Source organism: Balaenoptera borealis (assembly GCF_965194805.1).
Source record: "Balaenoptera borealis genome assembly, chromosome: 1".
NCBI lineage: Eukaryota > Metazoa > Chordata > Mammalia > Artiodactyla > Balaenopteridae > Balaenoptera > Balaenoptera borealis.
The window spans coordinates 41,785,687-41,800,770 of record NC_138860.1 but is presented as its reverse complement, the minus strand read 5'-3'; the positions used below and the strand labels follow the sequence as shown (position 1 = coordinate 41,800,770).

The 15,084-nt window shown below is 36.3% G+C and overlaps 1 protein-coding gene across 6 annotated transcripts in view; it reads right to left on the bottom strand.

Annotated features, from left to right (window-relative positions):
• RPS6KC1 (ribosomal protein S6 kinase C1) overlaps window positions 1-15,084 on the bottom strand; it is a 243,669-nt gene that overhangs the window by 213,242 nt on the left and 15,343 nt on the right. For 5 of the 6 annotated variants that reach the window (XM_082399676.1, XM_082399677.1, XM_082399675.1 and 2 more), the window contains exon 2: window positions 3,356-3,391. In XM_082399676.1, coding sequence (XP_082255802.1) covers window positions 3,356-3,391 — 36 coding nt within the window. Of the gene's footprint in view, window positions 1-3,355; window positions 3,392-15,084 lie in introns of those variants that run through there. The other variant, XM_082399680.1, reaches the window with a different exon arrangement.

Below are 15,084 nucleotides of genomic sequence, written 5' to 3'. Positions count from 1 at the left end.
TCTTCACCATGCCCTAATTTATTCACTCATATAGCCCTTATTCTGGACTCTAAGACTGTAGAAGTGAAATACCTAAGAGCAAATATAAACCCCCAAAAAAGGCAGGAAATCAAAGCATCCCAAAAATGTCACCATCTACTGCCTCCTTTCTTCTTACTCCTTTTGAGCTTGGACATTTCTAGAAATCTTCAAAATGGAAATGTGAACAAAAGCACACGTCCATTACATCAGCAAGTATGGATGTCTATAACTGGACTATACAAAGTTCCAAAAGATACATGCAAAACATATTTTTTCTAATAATCAATTCTCTCCTATCAGGAAAAAAAGAAAAGTTATATTAACAGCTATTACTCTGCAGAACCAACCCTGCAGAAATTTCCTATTTATTATAGTTACTCTGAATAAAATTCCTCAATTAAATATTAATTCAGTGACAATCATAATAGATTACAAATTTAATAAAAGCTTAATTTTCATTAAAAACACTGCCTTAAATACTTTTTACATAAAACAAATGCTTTCTTTTCAGATAATTTCTCTTAACGATACCAAAAAAACTTTAGATCTTTTACAAAACCACTCAATTCAATTAACTTTGTCCTTTTTACTCTCATATAGTATTTAAAACTAGCTGGATCATCTTTTCCTGTAACATCACTACCATACTATCTGCTTACAGATTTTCTTTCCTCCCCTTTTGAAGAGCCTTTTCTTTCCCTTGACACATTTCCGAATGTGCTCAAATAGCTTTTCTAAAACTATTTTATTTATGAAATGACTTCAACGTTAGAGATTTCTGACATGATACATAGAAAGTTCTATTTTGGTTCTCCTTTCCCACATTTCCCCAGTGAAATTTACTACCTAGAGAGAAACAGAGCTATAGGTTACTTTTTTTTTTAAAGGTGGGGGGAGGAGGGCACAACATCTCCATCTTTTTCTTTACCTTCTGCAAGTGTTCAGAGGAGCGGTCCCCAACCTTTTTGGCAACAGGGACCAGTTTCGTGGAAGACACTTTTTCCACGGACTGGGGTTGGAGGTTCATGCGGTAACGCAAGCAATGGGGAGCGGCAGATGAAGCTCTGCTCGCTCGCCTGCCACTCACCTCCTGCTGTGCGGCCCAGTTCCTAACAGACCACGGACCAGTACCAGTCCGTGGCCCAGGGGGTTGGGGACCCCTGCTCTAGAGAATCTACTGAACAAGAGGCCACATTAACTATTGCTGTCCCCCTTAAGATTCACCCATGCTGCTCTTAATAAATAAAAATTTAGAGGGAATTCTTAAAAGATAAAAAGAAAAAACTATCCTGGATAATTTTAAATTATTTACTCCATGTGAGTATTTTGGCATCCTTAGGAAGAAAACAGAGCTATCTGGTAGCATGCACCAAGGGGTGTGTGTGTGTGTGTATAAAAGAGCTAAATTTTTCCACTTTTATAAGGATACCATATTATTAGCCCTATACTTGCTTAGACAAGCAGTACATCTACTGACCTTCAATAGCACTTGTGAAGCATGACTAAATTCTAAGCAATAACTAAATGAATCTGTTAACAGAGAAAGAAAGTGAAAAGAAAGGAAACAGAAACAAATTCTAGGTGGTAAAATTCCTCTCCTAAATAAGAATTCCAATGTTTAAATGAAATACGTGGGAAACTAAAAAATGTTGCCATAACTTCAAGGTTATTCTATACTTCAAGAAGCAAGCTAGACAGAAGACATTCTTTTTAAAATTTTATACCATTTCTAACAAAGGACCATGCAATCATCTAACTAAAGGACACTTACAAGAGTTTTCTGATGAATGGTTCACCAACAGCTGTTATTATAAAAGAGATTTCCCCAAAAAAGGATTAAGGAAATGGCAGAGAGTATGTTCATGGATAGGTTGGTTCAGGATTCTCCCTGGAAAAGGGGAACATCAAGCTACAAACTACAGCACAGCAATCAGACAATGTATTCAACGGAAACACAACCCATTTTCAATTCTAACAGAGTTGTAAATTTTCAAAAGCAGAATAGCCTGGTATTGACTATTAATTCAACATAATTAATAGAATTCTAAGGAATAGTTCATACTAATCAACTGACACTTAAGTAGAAAGTGTACTTTATCAATCAAAGGTACAAGTTATTTTCACTGCCATTTTGAAAGGAAAGAGATATATAGATACAGATCTAGACATAGATATAGATATAGCCTTTTCTTCCTAAATAACAATATTACAATATTCTCTTCCTGGCTATTGGTGGGGGGGTGGGATGAGATATCTTAAAACCCCTAAGGAAAAAGTATGAAATCGTTTTAAAATGTGTCTTTTATTGAACTCTTTTTAACAACAGGACAAAAACAAGTATCAGATCAGATATAGCAAGAAATGGTAATATATAAAAGTTAAAATATTATCTAAACATGTGTCACAAATTCAAACCAACTGGTAGCAAACAATCAACTTAAATCTATGAATCAAGCCAGGTATGTACAGTAAGGAGTAGTGGGGCTTGTGGCTAAATAGATAGTATATAGCCCACCTGAAGACATTAAAATGCAATTAAAAAAAATAACTTGCAGAATCAAGACTGCCAATTTACAACATCTGTTTTAAACACTTTAGTAGGAAGAAAAATATATATATAGATATAGATATATGCTCTTCTAATCCTACTGTAAATAAGCAAGGACCAAAATGAAAGTAAATTTTTAAATGTTAAAAAAAGCTAACTCCTCACAGTTAGGATTCCTAAAGGTATATAACAAGGATAAAGTAATTACAAATAGAGAATTCCACAGTTTTAAGCAAAAATATAACAAGCTGTTATTTTAGAAAGAGGGAAATAGTCTGTAAAAGAACTACAAAATTTTAAAAAGAAACATCTACACCCAAAGCAGTTTTCCAACATGTCAACATGCCAACTCAGTATAAAAATGAAAGTAGACAGAAACACATAATTTATTATTATGATCTTTAAAATTAATACTAGTTACCAAATACTTTCTTTTTTTTTTTTTTAACCAAACAGCCATCATGATTTTGAAATAGGTAAAGAGGGGCCCTTAACTGATACTGAAATCTTATGAGTGGTAGTTATCAGAAAAATTATCACATTATTAAACGGCACTGTAATTCCTGAAATTCTTATTTATATAACTTAACACCTACTGAAACTTAACATGTACTTAATAGGTCTGAAATAAGATACTTCAGCTATTGTTTAATGAATTGCAGACAATCTCCAGACAAACATACAAATACAAAACTGACATACAAATAATTGTTTCCTCAATAAAGCATTTAATTAAATTTTTGTCAAATACATAAAATAAAATTTTCATATGGATAAACATGTTACCTCCTGGACATCCTCTGGATTTCTTCGTGAAACAACCTAAAACAAAGCATACACATAAATCATTGCATTACTTTCAACAGCATTTGTATGAAAAATTCAATTTGCTTAAAGAAAAAGAAATACTATATTATATCACTTACACAGAACTCAGTTATATAACTTCAGCATCTGAAACACATACTAAAAAATTAAGCAAAAAGCCAACTAAAATAAAGTCCACATGCTAAAGTTCATGTACTATTACATTCACAAGAGAATGCCTCATGTTTTCCCTCTTACTTGACATAATTCTAACAGCTTGTCTATCCCCCTTTCCAGCCTACATATAAATCAGAAGCATAAAAAGCAGCTGCACCTGGACAAAGTATACAAAAGGATAGCACTGTTATATTTTTTTTCTTTTTTGTTTTTTTTCTTTTTTTCTGTATTATTTCTTACAACTGTATGTGAATCTACAATTAGCTCAATAAAAATTTCAAGTTAAAAAAAAAAAAACAGCAACCACAATGCTCCCATACACCACTATCTGTTAGAAGTAATCACTGACCTCCTAATGGTGAAGAAGAAAACAAAAGTAAACCATAAAAAATTATATACATCATCCTCATCCTTAAGGAGCTCCTGGTTGAAGGTATAAAACAGTAAACATGATACGATGGCCATTCTGTAAGTACAGACTGAGATAGGAACAGGGATGGAGGTGCAAATAAATCAGACAGAAAAGGGAAAACATCAAAGATGAAGGACGAGGGGGAGGAGAGGATTCCAGACACAAGAGAAGGAACGCTGGACAAGCTGAAATGGAAGGAGATTTAGGGTCGCTTGCGAGCTGCATTTTACAGTTAAATTCAAATTTAAGTTCATAAGACTGACTGCATATGGGCCTTTAAGGTGTGATTGGCACCTGGCATCATCCCTTACTATCCTGCAAGGCCCCAGGACCTGTCCCCATTACCTCTTGGACCCCCACCCCATCTTTCCAACCACACAGATCTCTTTTCCAGGAGGTCAAATTTATCAAGTGTATCCCCACCCCTACCTGAAGGCTACCATGCTCACTGTTCCCTTTGCCTGAAATGCTTTTCCCCTCAGTATTTTCATGGGTTGTTCCTTCATCTCTTTCAAATCTTTACCCAAATGTCAATTTCTCAGCGAGGACTTTTCTGTCCTTCCTATTTAAAATACAGCTCTACTCACACCTGGCATTCTCTATCCTTTTCCCCTGATTTATGGTTTTCAAAATATTATGCCATGTATTTTATTTGTTATCTATTTTGTAACCTGTGTGTGGGCAAGGACTTTTGTCTGTTTTGTTCACTGCTATACTCCCCTGGCCAGTAATTGACTTGTGGTAAATATTCAGTAAATATTCAAGGATTAAATTTAAAAATTATATACATCATTCGGGGACAAATAATCCTATCAATATTCCCTGAGCAAGGGGGGTGGGGGGGTGAGGCGGTGGATTCTTTCAGACTTCTCTAATGACAAAAGCCAAGAAGTCTAACACCATTTACAAAGAATTCCTCACAAAATTTACAAAAAAGAAGAAGGCTGGGTGCTTAAATCATCAAACAGCATTGTAGAGTGGGAAAATCTCACATTAGATACATAGTACCCTCTATGCAAATGTAAAAATCATGAATTTGATGCTATAACACGTATTTTGCAGAAACAAACAAAAAGATACATCAAACATATTAAAATGATTGCCTGTGGATGAGAGGAAGAAAAGTCCTTGATGACTGGTGACAATGAACTGGGAGATTACGATCAACTCAACACTACTCCTGAGGTCTAAAACAAAAACAAAAAGTATACTATTTAAAGTCAGACAAACCTGGGTTCAAATTATAGTTGCTCCACTTACAGGTTTGATCTCCTCTGTAAGATGAGGATAATACTCCCTAGGTTTGATCTCCTCTATAAAATGGGGATAATACTCCCTGCCTGGCCTGGCTGTAATTGACAGCAAATAAGAACAGAGCAAGAACTCCATAATTAAAAAGTCATCTCCCTCTCTCTCTTACTAGAGAATTTAACACAAGAATGCCAACAGAGGGACCTCCCTGGTGGCAGAGCGGTTAAGAATCTGCCTGCCAATGCAGGGGACACGGGTTCGAACCCTGGTCCAGGAAGATCCCACATGCCACGGAACAACTAAGCCCGTGCGCCACAACTACTGAGCCTGCACTCTAGAGCCCGTGAGCTGCAACTACTGAGCCTGCATGCCACAACTACTGAGCCTGCATGCCACAACTACTGAAGCCCACATGCCTAGAGCCCATGCTCCACAACAAGAGAAGCCACCGCAATGAGAAGCCCACGCACTGCAACAAAGAGTAGCCCCCGCTCGCTGCAACTAGAGAAACCCCATGCGCAGCAATGAAGACCCAACACAGCCAAAAATAAATAAATAAATTTATAAATAAATAAATTAAATTTAAAAAAAGAATGCCAACAGAAAGGTTTTCAATTTCTTTCCACTCTATTCTCCAATTTTCAGGATATAAAATTTGGTGAAATCTCTTAACAATTTTTGTTAATTTACAACAGTGCTGTCCAATAGTACTTTGTCTGGTGATGGAAGGAAATGTTCCCTATCTACACTGTTCAGCACAGTAGCCTCTGGCCACATGCTTCTGTGTGGCTCCTGAGCACTTGAAATATGGCTACTGCAACTGAAGAACTTAATTTTTAATTTTATTTCATTTAAATTACATTTAAATAAAAGTAGCCACATATGGCTAATGGCTACCATATTAAACAACAGAGATTTAGAGTAAGAGGTCAGAAAGGTAACTAACAACCATATATTATTCAAATACTGGATTTTAGCTATTACTTTCAAATTCCAACCCTCCCCAAAAAAAACTTTCCAAAAGTTTCTGGAAACACACACACCTTTCCAAAAGTATGGTGTTTCACATAATTAAATGATTTAATTTTGCCTCCTATAATTTTTTCTTATATTTTTGTAAAATGTGGTAACGAGAAGAAAGTTAGAGATAATCAATCCACTAATATCCACCCACCAAAAATAATCAACATATGATCACTGGCAATAAGATTTATTCAGGTGTTCCTTACATTCTAAGATGTACCTTTCTGAAAATTTACTAATTTCCTGAATTTACAACTCAATCATTTTATAAACAGACTAAAGTACCTTGCTATTTTAAATAATCTTTTTTTACACATGCAAATGATCTTTTTGTGACAAAAGAAATTATTTCCTGGTTTGGTGTATGTATCAGAAGTATCACATTTTAGATCTTCCTCAGGTAAGCCATTCCAGAAATCAAATATATGTGTACTGCAATAAGCAAAAATACATTAGTAATCCCCTAACGATATCCACAATTTTAAAACCATTTCATCAGAAATAACCAATCTGATTATGATTCCTCATCCACACTCTTACTGGCTCACATACTTCTGCTGTGTGCTGGGGCTACAATGGACAGCAAAAGAAAGTCCCCGCCTTCACACCTCCCAGAGCTCACAGTCTGGTGGTGCGCGAGACTGTAGCGTGCTAAGCAACAGAGTAAGAAGTGCTTCATCCTAGACGCTTCCCATGATACTGAATGCTTGCTGAATTCTCCTTGTCCAGACCACAGTGGCATCCCAGAAGCAAACAAGAACAGTTTAGTGACTTAAGACCTCCAATGTTTTCATAGTAAGTTACTCATGGTTATTACAGAAAATCAAAGCCTAAGTACTCAAACTACCTAAGTGAAGGTCTTTTTTTTTTAATATTTATTTACTTATTTACTTTATTTTTGGCTGTGTTGGGTCTTAGTTGCAGCACATGGGATCTTTGTCGCAACATACGGGATCTTTCACTGTGGCATGCAGGCTCTTCATTGCAGCGCGGGGGCTTTTCTCTAGTTGTGGCACGCCGGCTCAGCAGTGTGGTGCATGAGCTCCAGAGCACATGGGCTCTGTAATTGTGGCACATGCGCTATCTAGTCATGGCTCGCATGCTCAGTAGTTGCAGCATGCGGGCTTAGTTGCCCCACGGCATGTGGGATCTTAGTTCCCCGACCAGGGATCGAACTCGCATCCCCTGCACTGGAAGGGGGATTCTTAACCACTGGACCACCAGGGAAGTCCCAAAGGTCTTTAATTTTAAGCTCCCAAAAGGAACTTCTCTTCACCCTCACATACTTCTCAAATGAAAGGGGGGAAATTTACTTAGGCAGAGTTCAGAAAACTAAGTCAAAAGCTATTTCCTGAGCATTAATTATCCTTTTCCCAAACAGCATAAACAAAGCTTAGTGAAAATCATGTCTGGAAAGTAGAGGGCCTGATTCTCCTCTTTCCTCTTTGGTTTTTTTGCTTCTCTTCTGTAGGTTCTTCTTCCTCCTTCTACCCTCAACACTCTGTAATCACTCCAAGAATCAGTCCTGACTCTGCTTCTTAGCCTCCTTTTTAGTATTAAGAGAGAAAGTCCATATCTGTGCTAATACTGTTCAAGGCACTGTGCTAGGCATGTGGGGGGGGGGGACCTTGACTTTGTACATTTACATTTGCAAAGCATTTTATTGATATATCAGTGTTTCATGTTACTCTCTCAGCAACCTATGAATTAGGCAAGTGCTTATTATGAGTCCCCGTTTTACCCAACAAGGAAGAGATCCAGAAACTTGTGCAAGGTCACATGGCTATTCACCTTCAGATTGGAATGAGAACTCGGAGAGTCTGACTCCTGGTTCAGTGCTCTTTCTGTGGTACTCTACTGCATCCGTCCATTCGTCTGCAGTATTTTTAGCAATAACTAACTTTACTTACTTCCAGAACACCCTTCACTATTAGGTTTTATTTATTCTTTCTCTTACTCATTCAACAAATATCAGTGCTTACTCTGCTGCTAGGTACTGAAGCACAGTAGTGAAAACACTGGGTCTGATTCCTACATCACATTATAAAAATATAATCATTTGCCAAATACATTACCAAGTTCAACCACTTGGTATCCCACTATAAGGGTTCGGTATTCCCACGTGTGTAATCTCACTTAAATGAGTTAACAATGTGTCCTCTGAAATGAAAACCAAAAACACAAATGTATTAGGATAACATGAGTTAAGCCCAAATATCCTTTAGTAGTAACTCTAACTAAATAATTCTCTTCAGTGGGACTGCCAAACTGACAAAAAATAAGAATATCAAATCAGAATCTGAAGAAAAATATGATCATACTGAAAATGAACAAAACTGAGCCCTCAGACCCAGATTTCTATAACTCTTAAAACTATATTTAGCAATTATCTCAACAAGTAATATCAATTCCAAAACAAAAGTACTGTAATTTCACCCTGATATAGATTGCTAGCATTTAGTAATTTTTTTCTGGGAGAATTTCAATATTTTGTCATAGAATTCAGCCTATAATTTCACAAAAGTTAGAATTTAAAGCAGTGATTGTTTTCATTTAAAGTTCATAAATTTCCATTGCAAGCGTTAGCTACCACTGGCTCAGTAAGTACTATACATATCTTGAAAAGCCTTTTGATATAGAGAATTATATCACCAAGTCATCCTGAAAATTATTATGCTAAAGCTGTGCTTCACAAGCCATGCTGCCACGGAATACGGATATTCTTTAATAATCAGTGCTCTCAAAGAGGCTTAATGGTCAACTCAGTTTACCTTTGTTTTAAAAAAAAATTTTTTTTTTACAGCAGAATTTCTCAAGGCCTGTAACACATTATTATGCCTAGTAAATCTCCAAAAGGAAAATATATAGTATTCCCCAAGGTCATTTATCCACTCAACTTTTTATTTTTATCATAGGTTGTTTATTTATTATTATTTGATTTATTTAGTGCAACACCTACTAAAATTTGAAACACAGTTGGGAAATGTTACTGCAATGTTTGTAGTCCATCTGCCTCGGTTAATGCCAACGACAAGTTCTGAATTTAGGAAAACAAATAAGGGCTCACAGTGAAGGTTAACTCTCTCTCACTGTGCTAAGAAATTAAATACTTTATTTCATTCAATCAACAAGACAATCTTGCCTGGTAGAATGAGATAACCAAGGACCAAGAGCATATATTAGCATACTAATACTAATCACATTAATCAGTAACAGACAGGAATGGATCTCACAACTCTGTGATTCCAAACAAAGTGCTCTTTCCAGGACATAACAGATCTACCCTCCTAGAGATTAAAATTCCAAGTAATAGTCCTAATGCCTGTTAGGTAAACCCATTTGTCTTTCACAAAGAAATGCAAGTAAACCAAAAAATAGACATTGAAGAAGCACTTCGGCAGATCAGAAGGATCGAAGAAGAGAGTCTGAATACCAGCTCTGGCACTAGCTATAAACTGCTTTCTTGCCAGTTCAGCGATAAACCAAAGAAAAGCAACCTTAAAATGAGCCCTCTTGCCCATCTTTAAAAAAAAAAAAATCAATGTTGTGGCTTGGCCTAGCTAAGGCCCATAATAAACAACAAAGCATGCTGTCATTAGGTCCTCTAAATCCTTTCCAGTGCTAACTTACTTTACATACTTCTGAATAAGTTTTACCTAGTTTCCTTAAAAGTCAAGTGAAAAGCACTCTTTTATCTAATTATTATCATCATAATTCATAAGAATGATTTGAAATCAACCACTTAACTCAGACATACACAAAAGAATTGTCTTCTTCAAAAGATTAAGAGTAGCTACTGGAAAATAAAACTACAAAATTTATTCAAATCTAGCTATTGTATTTCCTACCAAAAATGATCACAAAATAAGTCCCTTTAGAAACAAATGGAAATCAGTTAAATATAAATTTTAAAAAGCTACTTTTATGAGCAATTTATTATAATCAAGTCTTCTGATGGCCACTTCACTATTACTATTCAGCTGCTAGTTTACGGTAATAGCAGATCTAAGAGGATAAAATATTAACAAAAGTAACATACTAAAAAAAAAAAAACTAACTGTCAACATACAAATAATCAAACACAACGAAAAAAAAGAGACATGCCCACTCTTTTCATTTCTCAAAGATATGACTTTCCACACCTACAAATAAACCTGACCAAGGAGGTGAAAGACTTATACTTGAGAACTATAAAACATTAATAAAGGAAATTAAAGAGGATTCAAAGAAATGGAAAGATATCCGATGCTCTTGGATTGGAAGAATTAATACTGTTAAAATGGCAATGCTACCCAAAGCAATCTACAGATTTAATGTGATCCCTATCAAATACTCAAGACATTTTTCACAGAACTAGAACAAATAATCCAAAAATTTATATGGAACCATAAAAGACCCAGAATTGCCAAAGCAATCCTGAGTAAAAAATTAAAAAAGCAGGAGGCATAACTCTTCCAGACTTCAGACAATACTACAAAGCTAGAGTAATCAAAATAGTGTGGTACTGGTGCAAAAACAGACATATGGATCAATGGAACAGAATAGAGAGCCCAGAAATAAACCCACACACCTATGGCCAATTAATCTTCGACAAAGGAGGCAAGAATATAAAATGGGAAAAAGACACTCTCTTCAGCAAGTGGTGCTGGGAAAGTTGACCAGCTGCATGTAAATCAATGAAGTCAAAACATGCATAAAATAAACCAAAATAAACCAAAAATAAAATAAACCAAAATAAACCTCACACCATGCAAAAAATAAACTCAAAATGGCTTAAAGATTTAAACATAAGACCTGACACCATAAAACTCCTAGAAGAGAGCACAGGCAAAACATTCTCTGACATAAATTGTACCAATGTTTTCTTAGGTCAGTCTCCCAAGGCAATAAAAATAAAAACAAAAATAAACAAATGGGACCTAATTAAACTTACAAGCTTTTGCACAGCAAAGGAAACCACGAAAAATAAATGAAAAGACAACCTACAAAATGGGAGAAACTATTTGCAAATAATGCGACGGACAAGGGCTTAATCTCCAAAATATACAAACAGCTCATAAAACTCAACAACAAAAAGAACAAACAACCCAATCAAAAACTGGGCAAAAAGACCTTAATAGACATTTCTCCAAAGAAGACATACAGATGGCCATTGGGCACGTGAAAAGATGCTCAACATCACTAATTATCAGAGAAATGCAAATCAAAACTATAATGAGGTACCACCTCACACCAGTCAGAATGGCCATCATTAAAAAGTCTACAAATAACAAATGCTGGAGAGGGTACAGAGAAAAGGGAACGCTCTTACACGTTGGTGGGAATGTAAATTGATACAGCCACTGTGGAGAACAATATAGAGGTTCCTTAAAGATCTAAAAATAGAGGAAACTTCCACATGCCTCATAGAGAGCCTCATCCACCAGAGGGCAGACAACAGAAGCAAGAAGAACTACAATCCTGCAGCCTGTGGAACAAAAACCACATTCACAGAAAGACAGACAAGATGAAAAGGCAGAGGGCTATGTACCAGATGAAGGAACAAGATAAAACCCCAGAAAAACAACTAAATTAAATGGAGATAGGCAATCTTCCAGAAAAAGAATTCAGAATAATGATAGTGAAGATGATCCAGGACCTTGGAAAAAGAATGGAGGCAAAGATAGAGAAGATGCAACAAATGTTTAACAAAGACCTAGAAGAATTAAAGAACAAACAAACAGAGATTAAAAATACAATAACTGAAATGAAAAATACACTGGAAGGAATCAATAGCAGTATAACTGAGGCAGAAGAACGGATAAGTGACCTGGAAGACAGAATGGTGGAATTCACTGCTGAGGAAAAGAATAAAGAAAAAAGAATGAAAAGAAATGAAGACAGCCTAAGAGACCTCTGGGACAACATTAAACGCAACAACATTCACATTATAGGGATCCCAGAAGGAGTAGAGAGAGAGAAAGGGCCCGAGAAAATATTTGAAGAGATTATAGTCAAAAACTTCCCTAACATGGGAAAGGAAATAGCCACCCAAGTCCAGCAAGAGCAGAGAGTCCCATACAGGATAAACCGAGGAGAAACACACTGAGACACATAGTAATCAAACTGGCAAAAATGAAAGACAAAGAAAAATTATTGAAAGCAGCAAGTGAAAAAAGACAAATAACATACAAGGGAACTCCCATAAGGTTAACAGCTGATTTCTCAACAGAAACTCTACAAGCCAGAAGAGAGTGGCATGATAAAGTGATGAAAGGGAAGAACCTACAACCAAGATTACTCTACCCAGCAAGGATCTCATTCAGATTCAATAGAGAAATCAAAAGCTTTACAGACAAGGAAAAGCTAAGAGAATTCAGCACCACCAAACCAGCTCTACAACAAATGCTACAGGAACTTCTCTAAGTGAGAAACACAAGAGAAGAAAAGGACCTACAAAAACAAACCCAAAACAATTAAGAAAAAGGTCATAGGAACATACATATCGGTAATTACCTTAAATGTGAATGCATTAAATGCTCCAACCAAAAGACACAGGCTTGCTGAATGGATACAAAAACAAGACCCATATACATGTTATCTACAAGAGGCCCACTTCAGACCTAGGGACACATACAGACTGAAAGTTAGGGGATGGAAAAAGATATTCCATGCAAATGGAAATCAAAAGAAAGCTGGAGTAGTTATACTCATATCATAAAATACACTTTAAAATAAAGAAAGTTACAAGAGACAAGGAAGGACACTACGTAATGATCAAGGGATCAATCCAAGAAGATATAACAATTATAAATGCATATGCACCCAACATAGGAGCACCTCAATACATAAGGCAACTGCTAACAGCTATAAGAGAGGAAATCGACAGTAATACAATAATAGTGGGGGACTTTAACACCTCACTTACACCAATGGACAGATCATCCAAACAGAAAATACATAAGGAAACACAAGTTTTAAAACACACAATAGACCAGATAGATTTGATATTTATAGGACATTCCATCCAAAAACAGCAGGTTACACTTTCTTCTCAAGTGCGCACGGAACATTCTCCAGGATAGATCATATCATGGGTCAAAAATCAAGTCACAGTAAATTTAAGAAAACTGAAATCATATCAAGCATCTTTTCTGACCACAACGCTGAGATTAGAAATGAATTACAGGGAAAAAAACACAAACACATGTAAGCTAAACAATATGTTACTAAATAACCAAGAGATCACTGAAGAAATCAAAGAGGAAATCAAAAAATACCTAGAGACAAATGACAATGAAAACACGACGATCCAAAACCTATGGGATGCAGCAAAAGCAGTTCTAAGAGGGAAGTTTATAGCTATACAAGCCTACCTCAAGAAACAAGAAAAATCTCAAATAAACAATCTAACCTTACACCTAAAGGAACTAGAGAAACAAGAACAAACAAAACCCAAAGTTAGCAGAAAGAAAGAAATCATAAAGATCAGAGCAGAAATAAATGAAACAGAAACAAGGAAAACAATAGCAAAGATTAATAAAACTAAAAGCTGGTTCTTTGAGAAGATAAACAAAATTGATAAACCATTAGCCAGACTCATCAAGAAAAAGAGGGAGAGGACTCAAATCAATAAAATTAGAAATGAAAAAGGAGAAGTTACAGCAGACACCGCAGAAATACAAAGCATCCTAAGAGACTATTACAAGCAACTCTATGCCAATAAAACGGACAACCTGGAAGAAATGGACAAATTCTTAGAAAGGTATACTCTTCCAAGACTGAACCAGGAAGAAACAGAAAACATGAACAGACCAATCACAAGGAATGAAATTGAAACTGTGATTAAAAATCTTCCAACAGGGCTTCCTTGGTGGCGCAGTGGTTGAGAATCTGCCTGCCGATGCAGGGGACACGGGTTCGAGCCCTGGTCTGGGAAGATCCCACATGCCGCGGAGCAACTAGGCCCGTGAGCCACAACTACTGAGCCTGCGTGTCTGGAGCCTGTGCTCCGCAACAAGACAGGCCACGATACTGAGAGGCCCGTGCACCGCGATGAAGAGTGGCCCCCACTTGCCGCAAATGGAGAAAGCCCTCGCACAGAAACGAAGACCCAATACAGCCAAAAATAAATAAATAATAATTTAAAAAAAAAAAATCTTCCAACAAACAAAAGTCCAGGACCAGATGGCTTCACAGGTGAATTCTAGGACCAGATGGCTTCACAAGTGAATTCTATCAAACACTCAGAGAAGAGCTAACACCTATCCTTCTCAAACTCTTCCAAAAAACTGCAGAGGAAGGAACACTCCCAAACTCATTCTATGAGGCCACCATCACCCCGATACAAAAAGCAGACAAAAATACTACAAAAAAAGATAATTACAGAACAATATCACTGATGAATATAGACGCAAAAATCCTCAACAAAATACTAGCAAACAGAATCCAACAACACAGTAAAAGGCTCATACACCATGATCAAGTGGGATTTATCCCAGAGATGCAAGGATTCTTCAATATACACAAATCACTCAATGTGATACACCACATTAAAAAATTGAAGAATAAAAACCATATGATCATCTCAATAGACGCATAAAAAGCTTTTGACAAAATTCAACACGCATTTATGATAAAAACTCTCCAGAAAGTGGGCATAGGGATAACCTACCTCAACATAATAAAGGCCATATATGACAAACCCACAGCAAACATCATTCTCAATGGTGAAAAACTGAAAGCATTTCCTCTACAATCAGGAACAACAGAAGGACCACTCTCACCACTATTATTCAACATAGTTTTGGGAGTCCTAGCCACAATAATCAGAGAAGAAAAAGAAATAAAAGGAATACAAATTGGA